At 48.4% G+C, this 23,517-nt stretch overlaps 1 protein-coding gene across 1 annotated transcript in view; it reads right to left on the minus strand.

The window, feature by feature from the left end:
- The window catches only part of LOC126544123 (growth arrest-specific protein 2-like), a 266,338-nt gene that overhangs the window by 166,597 nt on the left and 76,224 nt on the right, over positions 1-23,517 (minus strand). The window contains exons 2-3 of the mRNA XM_050191346.3: positions 21,082-21,530; positions 17,852-17,993 (exon numbers count right to left, since the gene is read on the minus strand). Of these exons, the coding sequence (XP_050047303.1) occupies positions 17,852-17,993; positions 21,082-21,282 (343 nt within the window). The 5' untranslated portion in view covers positions 21,283-21,530. The remainder of the gene's footprint in view (positions 1-17,851; positions 17,994-21,081; positions 21,531-23,517) is intronic.

A 23,517-nucleotide genomic window follows, 5' to 3' on the forward strand; every position in this document is an offset into this window, starting at 1 on the left:
TGATAATCCAGCGGCCACTGATCCGATTCTGCATACAGACTTTGGACGGGGCTCGTCCGAAAGGCACCAAGCGCTAGACGGATACCCAAGTGATATACAGGATCGAGTAGCTTAAGCGTTGTCTTTGAGGCCGATTGGTAAACAATACATCCATAATCTATGCGTGACAACACAAGGCTTTTAAAAAGAGATAGGAGACAGTGCCTATCTGTTCCCCACGACTGATGAGATAAAATCTTTAAAAGGTTCATGGTTTTAAGACATTTCAGCTTCAACTGTTTTATGTGCTGCATGAAGGTTAGCTTGGTATCGAAGATTACACCCAGAAATTTTTGTTCTTTTCTTATAACGAGGCTTCTCCCATGCATCGTAATGCAGGGGTCCGGACATACCCCTCTTCGCCTAGAAAACAGCACACAGGAAGTCTTTTCGGCACTGAATCTAAACCCGTTTTCGTCTGCCCATTTCGTCAGCCGATTAACACTCAGCTGTATCTGGCGTTCACATATTGATAAGTTGCAAGATTTAAAGCTGATTTGGATATCGTCCACATAGACAGAATAAGACACCGTGGGTGGTAAAACAGAGCGGAGAGAGTTCATTTTGATTATAAAAAGTGTGCAACTTAGCACTCCTCCCTGTGGTACACCGTTTTCCTGGATAAAAGTGCGTGATAGTACATTACCAATTCTTACGCGGAACTTTCTTTCAGATAAGTAATCTTGCAAAAGGTTCAGCATACTACCACAAATTCCATAGGACGACAGGTCTTGCAGAATACCGTAACGCCAGGCAGTATCATATGCCTTCTCAAGATCAAAGAATACAGATAAACAGTATTGGCTATGTACAAATGCATCACGTATATATGATTCAAGGAGAACAAGATTATCGGTTGTAGACCTCGCTCTTCGGAAACCAGATTGGCGAGGGTCCAATATACCATTATATTCCAAAAAGAACACAAGGCGACGGTTAATCACTTTTTCAAATACCTTGAGTAAGCAGCTAGTGAGTGCAATTGGTCTGTAACTGTTAACTAAGGAAGGGTCTTTGCCGTGTTTGAGTATTGGTAGGACTATTGCTTCTTTCCAAGATGAAGGTATATGACCAGTTGCAAAAATCTTATTGTAAAGACCTAAGATGCAGTTTAGGGTCTCATAAGGCAGATTGTTGATTATTTCATAAGTTATTGTGTCAGAACCTGGAGCCGAACTACCACAAGAACCTAGGGCAAGCTTGAGTTCATGGAATGTTAACGGTCTATTGTACCCTTCTGATGACTTGTTTGGGCGCCGAGGAGTATTTTCTGCTATTCTTTTATGCTTTAAGAAAGTTTCGGAATAGTTTTCCGAACTTGATACTCTTTCAAAGTGCTGACCAAGAGTGTTTGCTTGATCTTCTATTGTATCGCCAGAGCCAGGGATGAGAGGAAAAGGATTTGCACGTTGACCTTTTAGTTTACGTACCCTGTTATATACTTTACTAACATCCGTGTATGAGTTTATGGAGGATACGTAGCGTGACCAGCTTTCTCTTTTGGATGTTCGGCGGATGCGGCGGCCATTTGCTTTGCACCGCTTAAATTCTATTAGGTTTTCTGTGGTTGGATAGCGTGAAAATCTACTCCATGCTTTGTTCTGCCGTTTCTTTGCAGTTTCGCAGTCTCTGTTCCACCACGGCTTTGGATTGACTTTATCTGTGCAGGACTGAGGTATGCAGTTTTTAGCAGAACAGAGGATATGCTCAGTGATGTAGCTTGCCAGTTCTTCTACACCTAGGTGGTCCACATCTTCCAGGCACAGTTTACATATGTTTCTGAATTTCGACCAGTCTGCACTATGAAGTTTCCACTTTTTGGGGTAAGCTGGTCCATCGTGCCACTTTGTTGTTTCTAGGAGTGTAGGGAAATGATCGCTCCCATATGGATTACTGATAACTCTCCACTCCAGGTGTGGAAGAAGTGATGCTGACCCTATGGCTAAGTCAATACATGAATACGTGTTGTGTGTAGGACTGTGAAAAGTTGGCTCTGTCTTGTTAAATAGACAGGCTCCAGATGAAAGAAGGAACTTTTCTATTGCCCGTCCTCTCGCATCACATCTTGAGTCACCCCAAAATGGACTGTGAGCATTAAAATCTCCAATTACTATATAAGGTTCAGGAAGCTGGTCAATCAGCTTTTCAAATTCTGTTGTGTCAAACCGTTCATTAGGCGATATATATATGGAGCAAATCGTTATAAGATGATTGAACAGTATAGCCCGAACAGCTACTGCTTCAAATGAGCTCTGGAGTGATACATGCTGGCATGCTACTGATTTTTGGACTATGATTGCCACACCACCTGAAGAAGAATTACCATTATTTCTATCTTTACGGAAAACTGTGTACTGTTTTAAGAAGTTCTGGTGTGTAGAGTTTAAATGTGTTTCTTGAACACAGAACAGTCGTGGCTGATATTCCGCAAGTAGGTCTTTGATATCATCTAGATTGCGAAATAGGCCCCTGGCATTCCACTGAATTATTTGTGTAGCCATATTGAGGAAGGTTTTTGTTGTCTGTGTTCAAGAGAAAATGTTAAAAATAGGTAATATGTATACAAGGACGGTAACCGTTTAGGTTACCGGTCCCTTCCTTTGAGGAGTTATAGGTATTTTCTCTCTCCTAGCGCGCTCCTGAGAGCGCTGATCTTTCGGCGTCGATGACGCCGGGGATTTTTGATCGACCTCCATAACCTTCTCTGAGGTGCTGGAGGATCGTGAACTAGGCGCTGAAACTCGCGTCCCAGGCCGTGGGGTTCGGATTAGCTTTGGAACCTGCGGGACTGGAGTCGGCAGGTCCACCTTCGATGTTGATGGAGCAGCATTTGCTGCAGCCACCAGGGGGGCAGGCGGAGTGATTACCGGGCCACTGTCAGTGACCGCGGTAGACTCCCGGGAGATTTGTGACGCTGCCCCCCGTCGCGCCACCTCGGAAAAGCTCGTGTGATTCAAGTATGACAGACGTTTCCTTGCTTCGTGAAATGTTATATTTTCTTTGACCTTTAGTGTAATGATTTCTTTTTCTTTCTTCCATTTAGGGCACGTTCTAGAGTAGGCTGGATGGCTTCCATCACAGTTCACGCAATGTGGAGATGAGTCGCAAGTGTCTGATGGATGATCGTTCGAGCTGCATTTCGCGCAAGTCTGCCGTCCTCGGCATGTCTGGGAACCGTGCCCATACCTCTGGCACTTGAAGCACCGTCGAGGATTTGGAATGTACGGCCTTACACGTACTTTGATATAGCCTGCATCCACTGTACTAGGCAACACACTGGTACCAAAGGTTAGTACAATGTGCTTTGTTCGAAGTTGTTCGTTATTCCTGCGGATTAGAATTCGTTCTACCTTGATGACATTTTGGTCCTGAAAACCTTCAAGAAGCTCTTCGTTACTAAGGTCCATGAAGTCGTCTTCGGAGATTACTCCACGGCTCGTGTTCATGGTTCGATGTGCGGACACAGTGACCGCTACATCGCCTATGCATTTCAAGTCATTCATTTTCTCATATTGGGATTTATCTTTCAATTCAAGGAGCAGATCTCCATTGGACATTTTTGTGGCTTTGTAGCCAGGTCCTATCGTGTTGCGAAGGCATTTCGCCACCAAGAAGGGGGAGAATTTACGGACGCTCGTGTTACTTTCACTATGGATTACATGGTACTTAGGGAAATTTTCTTCATTGGTTTTCAAAAAGAATTGAAAGGTTGCATCGGTGCGCCCTCTTTTTAGAGGGCGATCAAGGGAAAGTGGTTTACTAGAAGCCATATAGAGGTCATGAGTTCGGCAGCAGCGCCAACCGCCCACCACCGAGCCCAACATGGGGACGGAGCAGGTCTTACGAGTAAGACAAGCCCTCGCCAGTTGTACGGTGCCACTATAACCCAATCTGGAGTACCCAAGGTTGGCCACCCACACAAGGTTAACCCTCGCTGCCAGGAAAGTTGGAAGTAAATAGAAGAGACGAGAAGACAGGAAAGATTGAAAGGAAGAGAGAAAGACGCAGAATGGAGAGGAGGACAGGAAAAGGCAACTACCGATTTCCCCCGGGTGGGTCAGTCCGGGGGTGCCGTCTACGTGAAGCCGAGGCCAAAGGGGTGTGTTGCCGCCGCCGAGGGGCCGTAAAGGTCCAAACACCCGGCATTGGCTCAACCCCCAGGATCCCCTTTTCCCCGGACACGGCTAAGCCGCGCACGGCTACACGCGGGAGGGTCCAACCCTCGTGTGCTCGGGTCCGTGGTGTCGCAACACACCAAACGCCTGCTGACGCAGACGCCCCTGCGGGGTAAGTTGCAGTAGGTGAAGCGATTAGTTGCTGCGTACTTTGCATTACGAGAAGGCGTAATAATCGGAGGAAGCGATTAGACGTTCTATGGCCGACGAGCAGAGTGGCGGCGGCATGGGCGGCGGCCAGACGCTGCTGAGCTGGAGAGTAACAACATTTTGCCACAGCCGGCCGCACATATTTTGTCTCTTTAAAGTAACAAAACCATTAAAACACGCAAACGTTATTATTTCTATACGAGTACGGTTTTCAATTTGCAAATACTGTGTCCTGTTTTGCTTAGTTTCTGGGGTTGAGAGTACACATTCGCTCCGAGTGCGAAGCCGAATGAGTTTCTCGAACTCATTCGATTGCGGAAGTCATTCGGTGCTAATGACATTAAATATCGCTGTGTAGCAACCGGATAATGTCATTCTATGCTAATGCCATTCGGTTCGAATGACATTAAAACACCCAGTGTGACAGGGGTATAAAAGAGGTTTCTGTTTGTCCCATGTGTTGTGCGCCGCAAATGGTGCATTGGTGCGCACGGCAAATGGTGCACTGACACCCTTGGGGTGTTATATTTAGAACGGACACCTTAAAGGTGTGAGTTATAGACACACTTACACCCTTTTTTACTTTTAAGGGTGTAAATTATTTTACAGTGTATAGTATGAAAATGAAAGTATTGGTATTTATCAGTCTGATTTCTGTAAACTGATTTGACAAGCTTGTTATGCACACTTACACTAACATCCAGAAAGATGACCGCAGAAGCCGAATATGTATGGGAGAATGAGCTGGTTGGACGGACTGCGTTGAACTTTGAAATGAACTTCAATAACTCTTCCTCGTCGTGGGATCAGATTAGGAATACGTCGTCTAAAAAGCTTTTGTAAAACATTCGTTTTAGCACGCTAATCTTCAAGAGACTCATTTCAGTATGCCAGTGAATGTGTTGGCATAACTTTGAGTGGCCACTGATGTGCCGTTGACTTGCACGAAGTGCTTGCCATTAAATTCAAAATTATTTTAGCTCTGATAGGAATTTTAATAGAGTGAAGTGTGTGACAATCAATTACTTTCTCAAACAACGACTCTAAAAACGCATATACAAATGCGCGTATGCCATCCGTGTCGTGGTATGGTTGTATACAGGGATACAACGTCCAAGGTCACTAAGAGGCTGGCTGTGGTGGTACAAAGGTCGATTATTTCGGATAGGAAATGAGTGGTCTTTTATGAAGAAGCCAATGAAAGCGAAATTCCTCTAATTAGGCCATCTACGTAACTCGTCTTTTTTTTCTGTTACGGTTCCAGTCCCAGAGACAGACAATGGGAAGCCAGGATTACTTTATGTATTTTTGGTAGAAGATAAACCCTGCCTCAGGTAGGGCTTAGAGAAAGCAGGGGTTTGGCACCGTCCGTACCAATTCTGTTTTCTTTTAGAAGGTAACTGCGGTTCTTCCGAACGACTTTAAATTCTGAAGTGGGGTCTGTGCGAACGTGTTTGTAAAACATGGTGTCCTCTAGCTCTCGGTCGGCTTCTTTTATGCAGTCCTTGGTATTCATAATTACAATGGCGCCTTCTTAGTCCGTGGACTTTGTAACTGTCTATTCTACACAGCTGAGGTTTCTTAATTATCTTTTTGTGCTTCTTTAGTGAGGTTCCTGCGAAAGGACATTTTCTTTCTAATCTCTCAGACTGCATCCTACTGAACTGCCTTAATGTAGATGTCGAGGTGTTTCTCACGTTGCGGTGGGGGAGGCCAACGCCTGGCTGACGGCAGTTGCGGGCGCCCGTGTGGAGGCTGATGTGTGTCACGATAAAACTAGCGAGGTCTCAAATATATACACGGGTCTTTCAGCCTGGTTCATTAAATGTTATTCAAACTTGCTAAGTTGAGCCTTGGGATGTTAGAATACAAAGCAGTAAAAGTTGATGACGTCTTGCAAGGTGCGCTACCGCGGAAACTTCCAAGGCGAGGCTTTAGGTTATTGCGCCTTTTCTGGCTTACAAGCCGCTTCTCACGGGGAGATCGAATCACTTCCTTTTTGTATACTAAAAAGATAATTTGCTAAGACAGTTCGTATATATATATATTTATTTTTCGTTTTTTGGATTCGCGTAAATGTAGTAAAGCGACACAGGGGCCAAGGTAGACATCGTCGTATGTCATGAAACGAACGTAGGCCCGGCTTCGCACGCTCTCACCAACACTACTAGCTCACAGCATACCAAAGCATCACCGCCATCGCTAGAGAAGAAAACTCGTAGCGATCCAAGTGGAGCTTGTTTTTTTCTCCCTGTCCACCACAGCGGTTCCCGCGGAATCCTGCAACTTGCCGCCGCCATATCATCCGGTCCCACGCCCAGGCATTCCGTTTTCTCTTCACAACATCCCCCCCGTTCCACCTACGACTTGTCCGTACGTGCCATCCTTTCCTTCTCGCTGAGGCGAGCTCGATGGGAGGCCAGGTTTCCGCCTTTCTTCGTTATAGGACAAGGACGCATGTATGGTACATTAACCCGCAAGGCGAGGCAGTTGTTAACCAGAAATGTTTTTTTCTTTCTTTCCTGCCATCCCCAATCGCCGCCACTGGTATTCGAGGCCAAGTCGGTGCAAAAATGCGTACTTAGTAGTTGGGCTGTTTTTCTTACATACAAACTATGTTTTTTTTTAAAGAAATTAGCAAAACTTTATAATTTGGTCGTCGTGTATTAGTGAAACTTGTTAAGGTTTCCGAAGTTCCGTATTTGCCTCTTTCAAAATACAATGTAGTGCCTTCTGTACAGAACAAAAAATAACCACGCCCGAGCAGACGACCTCAAAATGCATGACTTCACGGCGAGCGGTAACGGAACATCAAGGCAGCGTCAAGCCAGGCGGCTTACCGTGCTTCCTTCTCACGGCAAAAGTATCGGTATTGTAGAAGAGTAATGCTAGAACAGCTGAAACTATTTTTCACTTTAGACTAAGCCGAAACTCGAAGGTGCAGTTTAGAGCTTGCTGTAGTCAGTGGACGTGTTGCCCAAGCTGAAGCGGTTAGGATATTAATGCCGTATGAGCACTAGACTCGTGACATCAACAGCGTTAACGTGATGTAACCTGTACGTTTCACAATAGTCACATTCCTGCGCTTTGTATTGTGTTACGCGATTCTTCTGACATTTTCAATGCGTGATACCATTGGTATGCGTAAACCTAGTTATTCACGCCAGCCAGCAAAGAACTTAAAGACGCGAGAATAATTGAACGCTGACAACGTTCGCAGATCTCATTTGATGTGCTTGAAAAACTGAGGTATCCAGGGCAAAGTAATAAAAAATGGTGGAACTAGTAATCACAGCGACGGTGCCACAGCGCGATCTAAGAAAAAAAACATTTGCACTCCTTGCGGCTTAGGTTGTAGGGAAACAATAATCGATATCTATCTCGAGTGTTCTTCCGCGTTACCTTGAATTCCTAGAATTACCTAGAATCAGCGCTACCTAGAATTCCTGGCGAGAAAGTGGCGAGCGTAACGAAAAGTGGTGACACAAGCAAGACAGACGAGGATAACTGTTTGGCGACGACATACGCACCAAAGGCTTTGTAAACTCATTTTATAGAGTGTGACACACACACACGCACACACACACGCACAGACAGACAGACAGACAGACAGACAGACAGACAGACAGAGACACACAGACACACACACACACACACACACACACACACACACACACACACACACACACACACACACACACACACACACACACGCACGCACGCACGCACCAAGTGTAACGAGAAACTGCCCCGTGTCCCACCCCTGAATTCGAAGAGCGGCATTCGAGGCTGGGCCGCGTATCTCTGCTTTTGACGGCCCTTCCCCGACTTCCGCCACCTCTCGCGTCATTCACACTCGAGAGAGAAGTCGAGGCGCAAGACGGGCCGAGCCACGACGGCGTGTGGCGAGCATTCTCGACGCCCAGACGTCACCTGCCGACATTGGAAGGTCGCGCCCACACGCACGAACGGGTTCATTTTCGCCGGCCGAGAAAGCGCGCGCTCTTACGAAAGGAGCGTGGATGCAAATCACCGAGCTCGGAGTACGGCCGCAAAGCGTGTTCTAACGCGTAAAATCCGATACGTGATACCGAATTTTTAGTAGTGCTATATGAACATAACACGGGACGAAAAGGTTCCGCTAATATCTCCAGAAATACAACGAGCAAATGAAACTGCAAGAAGATTTTAGCAGGGGGTATAGTTCGTTTACATTTAGCATGGCGACCAGCTAGCGCCGACAAGTGAACGAAGCAAACCGGGGCGCTTTTCTTTTCTTTTTTTTTTTTGTTAGCCGTTGTGTGCGCTGCTGAAGCAAACAGAACTGTGAACCAATGAATCTGCGGTACAGAATGCAAGTGAAAACAATCGCAGCTCTTATATGACCAAAGAATAAAAGAAAGACGACGGAAATTGTACTTATTCAAAGCGTTATATAGGAAGTGATATACGCTCCTGATCCATTAATGTGTTTTAGGCTTAAAAATACGCATGTTTATGCTTGAGGACATTTTTTTTTTAACTGACCGTTATTTAAAAGTCCCCCTCCCTAGGTTTTTCATAAGTCTGTACTACGCTTCCAAATGTACCGGCTGTGGGCACTCCCAAGACTGCATCATGAAGCAACCCGTGCATAATACTATATGCGCATAGTGACTAAGTAAAACCACGTATACAACGCCCTCGACAGAACCAAACAGCTGGTCATGCGAAAAAAAAAACACAGGAAAACGAGACGTTCCAAAGGAAAGTTCTATCAGCGGAGAGTACCAAAGTAAGCATACGCTATCCGCCATACGTACAAAATTAGCAAAGCTGACCATGGGTTCCGCGCATGCGAGGTGTAGCTAACCCTAGTCATTGCCGATGTTTACGCCTACTAACAACGCGCAAAGCAAGGGACTTAACAAAGAAGTGACATACAGAACGCTCACCATATTAGTAAATCATGGATAATCAACTACACCAAATTAACCCTGCAGTGGCTATGTTAAGCCGCAGCGCTGATAACTAAAGCTACCATTTCTTTCTTCTTTTTGTTTTTCATGTATTTACAAGCATGCAGAACGGAGCCAGTTGAGCTTACAACTCAGAGAGAGCGAGAGAGAGAGCATAGAAAAAGAATTCCCACAAAGGTTTCGTATCGTCCCAAGTCTTGTAATGGTCGCCGCGACCGAGAAAAGAAAACGCATTAGCGACGGGACAAACACCCGGAACAACGGAGCCCGTGTGTACAGCGGTGAGGCACGCATCAGCGGCTAGCACAACAACGAGCGTGCCCGAGTGGGCGTGGTCCACCAGCGACGCCTCCGAGTAAGCATCAACGACGACAGGGATGACTTCATCTTCCCAGTCTCTCTCTCCACCCCTCCCTCTCTCTCTCTCCTCTATACCTGGGAAGCGAGATACGGAGCGGCCGCCAGAGTCTCACACAGCCTCGGGCTGCTCTTTTCCTCGTTTCGTCTTTCTTTATTTCTATTTTGCCCCAGAGCGGCCCAAATATGCGACGACAGAGCAACCCGCCCGCAAGGAGAACCTGGGCCCGCAGGAGCACGCTTCTCTGCAACCCCCCCTTTCTCGTGTGAGTCACCGGCTCAGCCTACCCGAGGCAATGACCGGGAAGGACCCCCTCGGGATGCCCGAACGCCGCGCCCGAAACCCGTCGAACCTCGGAGGAAGTAGTGCCGTGCAGCGATGCCAAATGCGGCTAACTGAAGCGTACACGCGTAATTCAATTAACCTTATTCCGTGTTCAGACGGCGTGAGGGTGTGATACAGAAAAGCTGCCGCACGGGCTGCTTCGGCTACCTCTATAGCGTGTAAGTAATAAACAAACTCTACACGCGTGAGTAACGTGTACTGCCGCATCGGAACGCGAGCCTGAGGCAGGAAGCGCGAGGTGTGCTTGCACATTCTTGCAAGGGACTCGTGTCGCTATTTGGCGCGGCTATAAGGGGGGGGGGGGGGGGGGGCGGAGAACGACGTTAAAGGGGTGTGCTAACATGATATTTCCTACCATTCGTTTCTCGCGCTAAATGAAAGTCTATAGACCTCTAAAGCATTGAGAGAATTGTGACCAGCCTCGAAGCACCGTTAGTAATTTAATATAGCAGCTTTTCTACAGTCAGTTTCGGTTTCTTTTGTACGAGAATACTGTGTCGTGACGTCACAGTACAGTATTTGGTGACGTCAGAGCAGGCCACTGCGACGTTTTCGCACGCGCTCCGACTCGCTCAGCCACCTCGTATATGCTGGTGCACTTAACACCAGATGCACTATACTATGAAGCGACTTGGCTTCTTTGCAGGGTTTAAAGTAGCCCTCGCCAAGAAGTGGTAGCCACTGGATCCGTTGGAGTGAAGCAAACGCCGTTTAAAACAACACACGAACTTTACAAAATGGAATGAACTCCAGTTATAACGAAATAATTTAGAACACTCAAAAAATGTCTGATCTCCCAATAACGGCCACTGCACGGTTGCCGATCAACATTCACCCCGGCGCAGAGCACGCAGTGCGCACGCCCGCTTGACGCAATGGACCGAAAAGCAGCCTCCCCGCTGGCCCTTCTTGGCGATGGCTTATGAAGCCTATAGGACACGCTTGCTAAACGGTAGGTAGCAAGTCACGTGATCTATCTGCCTTTCATCGTCATTGCACCATAGTCGCGTGGCGGTGGCCGCTGATCCGTCACTCAGATCGACAATCGGCGGCATCGGGAAATTCCCGCTACTTAAATGGCCTATGTGGCACTGCTGAAAGTACAATGCTCTTCTTTAGCCTGTTGTTCAAAGGTTTATCTTAATTAAATAATAATAATAATAACAATCATAATAATAAAGCCTCGACTACCAGGAAGTTTATCCATCGGGGCGGGCAAACGGAGGAAGGCGGCTCAAAAAGTTGTCGAACACTTTTGCGTTGCGCAGAAAAAAAAAAAAAGAGAAAAAAAGAAACGTGTGCAGCTTGGAATACGAGGCGCCGACTCTTGGGTTTCCAGTGGAAAGGACCCGGCAGTCCAAGCCTTGGCTACTCAGCTCTAGCCCGAGTCCCCATAGGTTTTGGACGTCATGCCTCCTTTGCCCCGGACACTGCTACCAGCCCGGAGCTAAGTACCATGCATGATACTTAGCTTCCCGCTTGGAATGCAGCGCCCCAGTGAACGCAGCTTTATTGCTCGCACACATTGCAGCAACGGCTGAGTTCCCTACTACTGTGCATTCAAGCCGAACAGAGTTTCTGACCTTGTGCCCTCACGCCAAGAGCTGTTGCACCTACCCTGTTCGCTACAGCTGACTTGCTTGTTCGACGGAACAGAATGTTTATTCGGGCACAAAGAACAATAGTCCCAATTCCAGTCCTCACAAGATTTATTGCTCGTGTACGTGACTGGGGTCAGCCTCGGGTCAAACACCTAAACCCTGCAACACGGTTCCGCATAGCAAATAGTACAAACACCAACGTCTCTCCGGTTTGACGGCTGTACATGACCAGAGACGACCGGCTGTGCGTCCGACACCGCGCTGACAAGGCGCTGCTGCACAGTACTGCTGCCAAGCGACGCTCCCCATCCTTTAGCGACACCACCCTTTCCCTAGTCGCACACTCTCTCTCTCTCTCTCTCTCTCTCTCTCTCTCTCTCTCTCCCATGCCCTTGCTTCCCTTTTTCAGAGTCCGCGCAGACTCGCCACGTCTGGGAACATCGCACGTCGCGATCTTTGCGGCAACGCCTTCACCAACGACGCGCCAGCGCTCGTAACGCAAATTACTACGGCTACACACACGCACGGACGTCGTTGTCGCGCCGACCCTTCGCGTCGTACGGCGAGATCGGCTTTCCGCGGGGCGACGGCGACACGGGAGACTGAATTCCGGGCAAGCCCTCCTCCTCTCCCACTCGTCAATAAGATATGGAGTGGGCGTGGTGGGCGCGAGCTTGCATGCACCCTACGCCGGCTCGTTGCAGAAACGTTGTTTTGCGAGCCTTCTTTCTTTTTTCATGAAGATTAGTGAGGATAGGTAGGAAGAGAGAACAGACAAGGTGTGACTAAGGCGCAGAAAACGCGGGGCGAGAATGGAAAGAGGCAAGCGGACGCGCACTGTACCATATTAAGCTTATTGGAAGAAGCAGCAGACCCGGTACCGTGAAAAAAAAAGTGAAAAAATAAAGAGAGAGGAAGCCACGAAGTCTCGTGCACGGAAAGCTCACATATGGCAAAAACAAAAGAAACATGTTTGGGAATGTTTATTTCATTTCTTCTTCTTGCCATAAATTTGGAGTTGTATGTTTCATTGACTGATTTCGTTTTGTATACATGCACCCCAACACAGTTCACTTGTAAGAGAGTATCCTTGCGTTTTTTATTTCGTACCCTGTTTTGCGATCGCGCTACGCCGCACAACACTCAATATGCCGGTGTTCCCGGCACTTAGCTTCAACAAGAAAGAACCGCGCCCACAGAGTGCGATGTCGGTCTCCGATAAAACACAACGAAACATCGAAGCCAATCGGTCAAATTCCACGAAATATACTTAAACGCCTAGCCTGTATAATATCGTCAGTAATCCACCGCGATCACGCGAACGAAGATAATGGCTTGGAAGGCTTATCGACTCAACGCCGCCAGGCAGGGCGTATGCATCGAGACGCCGAAGCCAGCTTTAGCGAATCAATGTAAACGGCTAGCGCATTACGTCGAGCAGGGGAAAAAAAAAAAAGAAAACGTATCACGTGACGTCCGCTCTCCCCCTCCGACTGCAACATAGACGAGCCCCTTCCGAATGATTGACAGTCTATGCGCTGCTTTCAATAACGAAGAAATGGTGCAACATGAACTCGGTTTCTGTCATCTGACCTTGACCACAAAGTTTGCAAGACAAAAAGGAGCTCATTGTGATTCTGAGTAGAGTTAGGCCAAACTGCTGTTCCTGCATATGCTACGGGAGCACTTACAGGAACACTAGGCCTAACGTGAACGCGCCGGTCAAGACAAGGCCGAATTCAGCGGCGCTTTATTCCTCCCCAAAGCGCCGAAAAGCAGAGAATGTTTTGCAATTGCATATAGCCTTTTCGCCACTCGAGAAGACAGCTTACGCTGTTACAATACTAAACACGTAAAACATTCGTAATTTAAAAAACATAGAAGTCCGTGGAAGCAAGGCTGCGAGGGATGTCCAACTAATCCGAACAAAATTGCAATTCCGTGCACCCGCAGAAACTTCAAACTACGTAGCTTTCCCTTAATCGCACCATAATGACGTCCACGGGAGCTGAAAAGCACAGCCCACGTCTGGGAAGCCGTCCGGCCAACATGCTACTAGAGTGCGGCGCAACAAAGGCTTGTCCGGTTTGAGCCAGCCGATTAGGTTGGAGCTGCACGTCTCTAAGGAAGGATGGCTTTCCCACAGTGTACTCTATATGATCCTTCACATCAATCAGCTGGCGTCGTGTCCCGCGGTGTATAAGAATCCCCGCGACACAGCCTTACTTTACCGCCCTTGTATACTTGGCAGACACGAACCCGTACTTTAGCGGCGTGCTGCACTGATATAGGTGAGTCGAAGTATCGGCCATCTCCCTTCGCACTAGTGCGAGGCGACCAGCGCGTTAGGAGACAACCGCGACGCAGTCCACGCCAAGACAGAGAGATGCACGAGTGAGGACACACCATGTAGCGACCGGCGAACGATGATGAGCGGCTGAGTAGCGATGCGAGCGAAAATAGAAACACCAACACCCCGTACAGGCACGCATCGCTACGGAGAGAGGAAAAGGCCTTGAGGGCAGTCGCCGTCGACGGCTTATATATATATAGGAAGACGAGGAGATACGTACGCGTCCTTGCTCGCTACGTCTCGCGAGCGCGAGACATTAACGACAGGCGCGATCAAGCGAGCGCTTGTTCGCGAGTCGCACCAGACAGGCACATCCCGTTTTGTCCCGTCGACTGCGCCACGGTCAATGTACGCTACAAACACGCACGTCTTAAGAATTAGTTGTGCGCAGTTACGCGACGTATCCGACGTACAGTCGTGCGCAGTTGAGTTAGCCCACTGAACCGCAACACTTTCAATTGTTGAGCCCGCTTACTTTGAGTACTTCCAGTTTTTTTGCAGAACAGAGCACGTCTGTGCTTGTCCTTGCATGGCCCATCCTTTGTGCCTTCATTGAGTCGAGTGCAGAACTTTGCCGTCTCCAGTGTTTTTCATGCTTTCAGTTTTATGTCTGCCTCGCGACGAGTAGTAGGCGGTGAGACATAAACGCGCCATCCTCTATTGTAGACGCCTATAATAAAAAGAAGCTGCGGATTCACACGACACTCCGGATCACTGGTCAAGTCCGCGAATATGCAAGTGGTCGCCGATCTGCATCAAATCGCACCGCGAGCATGTTGCAGAGGTATACCTAGATCTCATTCTCAGCACCATAAATGATATTGGGAAAATGTGATTTAAGCATTGTTTCTTTCTTCCTTCTTTTCTTAGACCTAACAGTGCTCATGCGGTCAGCTGCTGCGGCAGTGATCTGAATCGGTCACTTACAGAGACGTCACGTTCGCGAACGCTGATTGGCTACGCCAGTAGGCATGGACGACCGTCGTTCCATGCAGACATAGCTATAGAGGATTTAAACCATGCTAAAGCTAAACTGTCAGAATACGGTTCCGGAATACAGCTCTGGGTTTTACGCATTTTCTGGCACGTAATTGACACACCGATCTGTAACCCGTGCAACTGTGAAGAGACGATCGAGCACGTGCTGTGTTTTTGTAATCTCCATGACAACGAACCCGACGTTCTTCGGAGGGTGTTAAACCGATTAGGTAACAGACCATTTACAGAGAGATTCTCGGACCATGGCCCCACGGGTCGCAGGCTTCCCGCCTCCCGCTCCCTTCTTGTCTTCCGTCAAACCCCTTCCCCTGTGTAGGGTAGCAAACCGGACGCGCGTACGGTTGACCTCCCTACCTTACTTTTGCTTCTCCTCCTCCTCCGCCTGGCACATAATCAGCGGAAGAAACTGGCAGAGACCGGCTGAACGTCTTCGAACGTGAGACATAGGGGCCGTGTGTTGCCAGTCAGCGCTTGTGTTATGATCATACATACGTTCTCGTCTTTTGCACTGTTTTCAACATTGCTTGCGGAGCCTGCTCCGCGACCTGCCACGTTTAACAAGCACACAGCGCAGCCTCCCTTGATGCCAGGAGGAAAACACGTGTGTTCTGAAGCCGAAAGCAGTCATTCGTCGGAAAATCAGCTTCTCAGAATTCCTGCGCATGAATTGGCGGCTATATTGAAATTGATCCGGCTGTAACGAGGAATCTTGCGGGGTTGTCCAGGTCGAAACGAAGCCGAAAAAGAAATGAAAGATTGTAATTTTCTGCATCAAGACCAAACATTTAAAGCGTTCAAACGATATTTGTGCATACAGCAGCCGAAGAGTGATGTAAAAACATTCACCAAAGTTAGAAATGTGGACAAACTTGCCCCACACATTATGGCATTCTTCTTGTTTACTTAAGTCTACCGCCTAGAGGTGCATTTGTTTCATTGACTTTGTCGTCCGATATTGTATTCTATGTTTTCCCCCAGCTTGGTCGATGGCGCAGGGACTACAGTATATACTAAATGAACATCATCATCAGCCTGGCTACGCCCACTGCAGGGCAAAGGCCTCTTCCATACTTCTTCAACTACACCGGTCATATGCTAATTGTTGCCATGTTGTGCCTGAAAACTTTCTAAATAGACAAATAACACTAAATAAACTTATTACAGTAAATAACACTAATAAGCCACGGTCCTCTTGCACGCGATGCGGATGCTCTACCTCTACGCCATCGCTGCAACCTTTTCGAGACCGAGGATCTTTGCACAAATTGCACAACCACCCCCGCCAACCGCCTGCAACGCAAAAACAGCTTCTTCAAACTTTTACTGCCACGCAATCGCAACGACGCCCTTCCCGCGGTGTTTGTTTTCTTCCTCGGCAGCGATGACGAGAGACGTGGGAGCGTTTGAGGAGCCGCCTCTCGAAACGCACCGAAAGCGGAGCACACAGACGCGCCAACGCGCGTTCCTTCCTCCAACTCCTCCTCTCCCGTCGCTCCCGTAGTTACGCGACATCGCATGCAATGCGCGGGAATAGGCGTAGAAGACACCCCCGTAAGCCCGGCTCGACGATTCCCACCGAGACGACGACGACAGGTTGCACACACGCGCGACGCAGAGGCGACACGCGCGCGCGCGTACCGGTTTCGAAAGGACGAACGCGGCGTCGCAATCAACGGTCTGTGAACCGGGGCACGCCGAGCAGCAGCACGTTTGCAGTTGGGCCGTGTTACCGAACCGCTGACGACGCAAAATACAAAGAAAGATGGCAATGGAGTTGGAAACGATGTGCCCCAGGCGCGAAGGGGAGCGCTTCTGATACAGAGCACAGCGATCTCGAAAGTTTATTGTTTCACTAAGCCAGCGCCGCAGCGTATGCTGGACAGCTTGCTCACAGCTATACAGCGACAGTCCTACGGGTACTCGCGCACTATGGTGTCACACTTTTCAGTGGCCTACAAAGTCTGTTTTATTTTTGTAGCAACGGAAAATTACCAACGATCAGAAGCGTTCCCGGGCATTTGAGACAAAGCAAGCTCGAGATATGCCACGGGGACATCGAACAGGGTATAGAAGAATAAGGAGGCAAGGTTGGGGGTTGGGCCGAGGGAACATCGGGTCGAGTTGAGTCAGTTCCCCTAGCTACGTTTAGACGAACACGACTAAGTCGGGTCGAGCTGGCTCGTCGGACTAAAAATCGGTCATCGAATTGATCCAAACGAAGCCCCTGGTTGACGCACTCTTATCGCTCGACAAAACGCACGTAAACGCAGTCCGGTCAGTCTAGGTCAGCTCGAGGTCCGATTCGACCCACTCGCATCCAGTTCCGTGTTAACGAACGGACTGGCAAAGGAGGGATGCCTAGATACGCCAGGTCAGGCGCGGGGTATTAAAGAAATTTTATAGCAACGTTGTATGGACTCGGTATCGACTTGAAGCATCGACTTTTTCCGAAATAACAAGAAAGCCCAAGACTTCTGACCTCTACCACAGCAGCACAAAGCGATGACTGCCGATAGTCAAACAGTGCGAAAGCGTTTCACTGCAGCATCCACAAGACTTCCACGTGGAACTCAGCGCACGTTCTCGATAGCGCAGCCGACGTGCCGCACGAATGCAGGGTGAATCAACCGCGTCACAAACTCTCGGTGGACGAGCTCGTGCCCGGGCTTTGACGCTTTGTTCGAAGAATCGAAGACCAACCGGCGCCACGCATGTGGGTCCGAGCCCGTCGCTTATCGAGCCAGTGATGCGAATGAAATTTGCCTGTAGAGAAACGGCTGAACTGGACGTCACCGCTTTCGAGGAAGAGTATCCAGCCAGGATCACGCGAAGCCAATGTCGTGCGCGGAAGGCAAGCACTGCCCGGCACTCACCGAGCGACTTGTTCAGCCAGTCTGCGAGGTCTTCCTTGAGGGGGATGAGGTGCTCCTCCTGGCGCTTGGTGACCCGCAGGTAGAACTCGTCCACGTCCCGGGCCCGGTGCGCGGCCGTCGCGCTGTTGCAGCGGGGCTTCACCTACGAAAAAAAAAAAAAATCACGTCGATGCCAGCTCCGTCTCTTCTTCCTGCCTATCCCGTCTGCTGTGCATATAGTTTACTTACAGTGCACGAGCATTTACGCATTCCGACCCTGTCGGACTGGGGAAGCTAGGGCTATAGGCCGCGTGCACCGCCTATAGAGGCGCCACTGATGGCCACCTAGCGGGCGCTTCCAACAATACGCGCGGGAGCAGTAGCAGACGACAACGCTTTGCAGCAAGGGTAACTGAAGTTCGCGGCTGCGATTTGTCCTTTGTTCGGGCGCCAGACTGCTTCTTCTGCGGTGAGAGCTGTAGCGAAGACGCAGACCTCTGTGGGAGCGGGTATGAACAAGATGTTACCGGTGTTTGGGGCAACATGGTCCACATACGCGCCAGGTGCGTCCCGCAGACAAACGCCTTGAAGACCATTTACATGAAGTGGAGCTCATGTAAACTAGCCGACAAATTTTGTTGACTAATGCGATGTCTCGACAGTGTTTTTTTTTTTTTTTTTAATTCTACCCTTGCCGTAATGCTGCTTCTGCACCTCAATAATAAGCACCCGTCGTTAGTGCATACTTAGATAACAAATCCGCACGGTGCGATGTCTGCATATGCCGCGGTGTGATTTTTCTGCCGATGAATACATGTGACGCCGCCGAATAAGTGTAGTGAAAGTCACCTGAAGAAGAATAATTGCGAATTTATTGATAGAAACGCGTACACTATAGTCAACGAAGCCACCAAACGCACGGGTTAATAAAAGCACGTGTTAGCGCTGTATACCGCCGATGAACTGCCGTTCGCGCTGCAGTTTTTGCAATATTAAATTCCCTAGGGGAGCTGCTTGGAAACATACAAAGCTATAGTCTGACTAACTTTGCAGTACTTTTTTTAAATGTTACTAGAGAGAGGTGCCACATGATATATTTAAAGGCAGAGCAGCGCCAGTCAAATTAGATCCAGCGCTGGCGGCAAGGCCGGGTTTAGTCCTATGCGGCGTAAGCATAATAAGAAATAATTCAGTGAGTACAAAATCCACTTGCAAGAAGCGACTACGTTGTGAAACAAACAAACCACTCGGCGTGTTAAGTCTGCTCAGACAGCATCAAGGTGGGATGACTTACCAAACGTGACGCGAACTATTCAGCGAAAAATGGATCAGCGAAAAATGGAACAAAAATACCATATGCAGCAACTATTAGCAATTCTCGCCCTGAGCTACCTATTTTCTAAACACATTTCCCAAAAAACCACAATATCTAAGATGCCCTCGGGAGAAATGAATAAAGCTGTTAAAGAAGCACTTGCTTGGTGTCATTCCGATAAGACACAGCGTGATTTATACCCTTTACAAACGAGGCAGGGTGAAAACCTCGCAGCTCAAAAGAATCAAGAGTTATGCATGAAGCAACTAGCAACAGTTAAACATGTGCGAAACCACACATAAAATAGATGTAAAAACATGAAGTGCGCGACAGCTGGTGCGAGGATTTACCGCGCCACATAAAACTAACAATTTCAGTTCTTGCAAACTTCTGTAGCTTTAACATACAACACAATGCGCTCATGCAGTCGTGCTGCCTAGCTAGCCGAACGCGGTAAAGAAGCGGAAAACAATATAAGCGGCAAACGGCATTCCGAACTTTAGCGAAATGCCTTTAAACCGCATGTTGCACTGCAGACGAACTTCATCGCTTACGCGTCTAACTACAATCGAGTAAATAAATAACAATAAAAAAGAAAAAACACCGAAACGACAAAGGAAAGGATGAGAACAAGAAATTTCGCGCCGAAGCGACGATCCATTGCCACCGTTGCTCCTGCAGATGAGGCTTTGCGGGGAATAACTAGAACCGTATCGCCGGCACGTTTTCGCCGGTATTTGAGCCCCCCACCCTGCAACAATTCTTCTTCGACATTCTTCGGAAGCTTTGGCCATCCCACACATGCGAAGGGTGTTGCCTATTTTGCTCTGAAAACACGCATAAGACGGAGAAGCACTATCAGCGACGCAACAAACTACGGCGTGCTACGGCGCGCGGCTCGCTCCTCTCCCGTGCGTTCTGCGCAAGGCCGCCACCAGTGGCGCGGCCATCGGCGTGCACGCCGCGTATAGGAAGAAGCACCAAATGAAGCTAACAGCGCGCGCGTTCACGTAAGCATGCCATCCGTGTCCCAATGGTGAAAAGAACCCGAGTTTCTCGAAAGTTCCACGTTCTCGCGCGACGGTGCTGGAAGAACTGCTTTCTGGGAAGGCGCTGTGGTCGCCATGGCATTGTATACGAGTTTCGCCTGCCCTTGTGTCTTTATTTCTCTCCCACAGACTTTTTTCCCTTTCTTGCCGTTTTTATTGTCCTACACAAGCTGTAAATATCACCATATATTCACAATAGGCCTTGGTTGCAGGTTACCGCTTGTCCACGCGTCTCTCTCGTCCTTTCGTTCCTATACGTCCTTGTAATAGAATGGAACATCCAACGCATATTCGCCACCCTTTTCATATGATGGTGTTTTAGATCGCAAAAAAAAAAAAAAAAAATACGCCCGTGCGCGGCAATTCAACCAGCCATGCGGCCGTGAGCGGCCAACCGACGTACCTTTCACTCCGTGAAACGTGGATGGCCTCACCAGCTTACGATAGCACGGAGCAAGTCACGGAATCAAAAAAGAAGGCGCATACACATAGAATGCGCAGAGCGCCTCCAGAGCAATGCTCATGGGCTGATTCGGTTAGCGGATTACCGTAGATTAGTTCAAGCACTACCAAGTGGATTACCGAAGAGCAGGTAAGGTTTACAAGGTATACACAGAAGACAAACCTCGAAGATCAGGCGTTGTCTACAAACACTTCTCGACTACACGTAGACGACGATCACTCTATCGCCATAATAATCCCTGCACTGTTTCGAGCCCACGCCAACCGCAGCGGCTTATGAGCACCGGGAACAGCGCCAGCGTGCGGTGTCCACGCGCCTCGACGGAAACGTCTATAAGAAACCTCTATGTAGACTTCCTTTATGAAGGCAGACTTCTCACTAGAGGTGTATATATATATAAATATACTGCAGGCGCGGCACGCACCGTTTCCCCGACGTGCCTGTCCTCCCTGGTGAGGTCGAGGCAGAAGTCGCCGCTGACCCTGCGCCAGGGGGGATAGCCTCCGCCGGAGACCCCGTGGCCGGTCCTGACGCTGCCGGCGCTGCGGACGCCGTTCCTGGCCGCGGAGGCAGCGCCGCCGGTGGTGGCGTACGCCGTCCTCACCATCGGCCCACCGCTGGACATTGGCGATCCCGCTCGGCCGCAGTGGACGGCACTCGACAGAGGTGGTGGTGGTGACGTCACAAGTCAAGTTCCGCGCCCCGCCCCCTTTACGTGGTTTCCAGTTGGCACACGCGCACTGCTGGCCTCCGCCTATTGGTCCGGGCTTCAGTCATGGTCTTCGCTCCGCTGCGTCGTACGCTGATAAGAGATGAGTGCGGTTGCTTGGACGGGAGGGGTGCAGCAACGCCTGCCTCTGACTGTCGTCTCGCCTGCGAAGGATCAGAGATAGAGAGAAAGAAAGCAACATTAATCGAGCAGTTTTTTTTTTTTTTTGCTAGAACGACCTCAACATAAAGCGCACGTGCACCACGCTGATTTGCTAATATAAGTAAAAAAATAACAGATACGCCCGTTCGTTGCATAAGATATTCAAGAATGCTGCATACACGCACTGAGTATAGTGCTCCTCCAAAAGCTGCACAAAAGCAAAAGTGTTATCGCACACCGGAGTAATCTTTAAAGTAGAAATAATGACCAGCATTAAAACAGCTTAGATAGATGAGGTGTTCTTTCAAAACCATATTTTTATACGTTTAAAACAATTTTTTTTAATATTAGTACAATTTTGTTACTGCCAAAAATAAAGGTCAAGCTTCCCATTCCAATTTCGCGACAAATCCACAGCGTCTGGACGTCGGCATCACGAAAAGGATTTGAAAGTATAGTTTCGTATATTCAACGATTCGGCATAAGAAAGGATATCGAAATTTGCAATAAGTAGAGTATTTAGTTGTGTAGAGTGCATAGCGCATCATTTTCAACTAAAACAATTAACTAAACCTGAGTAGACGCTATCGAAATCCAGAAAATTCGGGCCAGCTGGTGCAAGGTTTTCACTGCACCGTTGCCACGGGTCTCTCGTCTCGGGCCTCTTCAATCTCACTTAAAATTAAAATCTGGGATGTTACGAGCCAAAATGACAATCTGATTATGAGGCACGCAGTAGTGTGTGTGTGGGGGGGGGGGGGGGGGGTGCTTCGAATGAATTTTGATCGCCCTAGGTTCTTAAACGTGCAATTAAATATAAATACACAAGCGCTTTGCCATTTCGGTAAAATCGAGATGCGGCCGCCACAATGGGGATCGGGCCGGCCATCTTGAACTCCGCGGCGCTAAATGTTAAATGGAACATGGCATCGTGTCTATTCTTTCTTAGCAAGTAACCTCCCACAGTAAGAGCCGTTCTTGCCATTACAGAAGCGTAATTTATTAATAGACCTTAAACATTATTTGTCTTTAGTCTGCACTTCAAGGGCAACTCCGGCTATGCTTCAACGTCCACTGACCTTAATAAAACTTTGAATATAAGCTCTCTTTTGCAATCTGGTTATCTGTGTCAACGATACGGCTGCAAGTCATTCAGTTTTACTGAAAATTAAGTTTAAAGATTGCTTGCGTGTTCCCGACTCATGCCCACGAATGTATGACATTTCACTGGCCACTCTGTGTTTGTGACGTCGGAGACTATACGCCGCGACTTCGCCCACAAACGACGAAGCTGGCTCCTTTTCCTACGAGACGAGGACTGATAATCATCGTTTTGACAGACGTGATAACAGGTGCTCAATGCGTTGAGCATGGGGCATGTCAGCTGCCTAGGGCGGCGGCAGCTGGTCAAAAGCTAACGGCGATCCTTCAGCGATCATACTGTCGTTGAAGTCATCGCTGAAATCACGGCTGGCTAGTTCGAAAGAGCTAGAAAAGCTCCCCGTGCCGTGAGAAGACATCTTTAGCTTCGCTTTTTTTGGCTTTAGCAACCAGGTGTGCTGTGTGTGTGCTTAGCATGCCTTCTGCATTTTTACATTACGGTAATGTAGGATCTGACGTCATCGACCCATCGTGACGTCACACGAAGCAACAACCAGTTTCGTTTTCGGTACCTCATTTATTGGTTATTTGAAATTACTGATGACTTTCTAAGCAAATCGAAGCACCTTACCGGTGACAGGACTGTACATCCCATTTCAAAATGACCATCTCCTAATGCGGTTATAAAAACGCCGCAGTTGCCCTTTAATCTCGTAAATCAGCGCGCGAACACTGTATCGTTTCGTCTTTTTTTTTTTTTTTATTTGGTCGCACACCACTAACGGTTCACCTACCATCCAAATCCGAGAAAGTTCAACCTGGTGCTTCAACGTTTTCAGCCTCAGGCAACAAACAATACCTCGCAAATGTCTAGTTTCCCCACCGCTA

This window comes from Dermacentor andersoni, chromosome 10 (genome assembly GCF_023375885.2).
Source record: "Dermacentor andersoni chromosome 10, qqDerAnde1_hic_scaffold, whole genome shotgun sequence".
Taxonomy (NCBI): Eukaryota; Metazoa; Arthropoda; class Arachnida; order Ixodida; family Ixodidae; genus Dermacentor; species Dermacentor andersoni.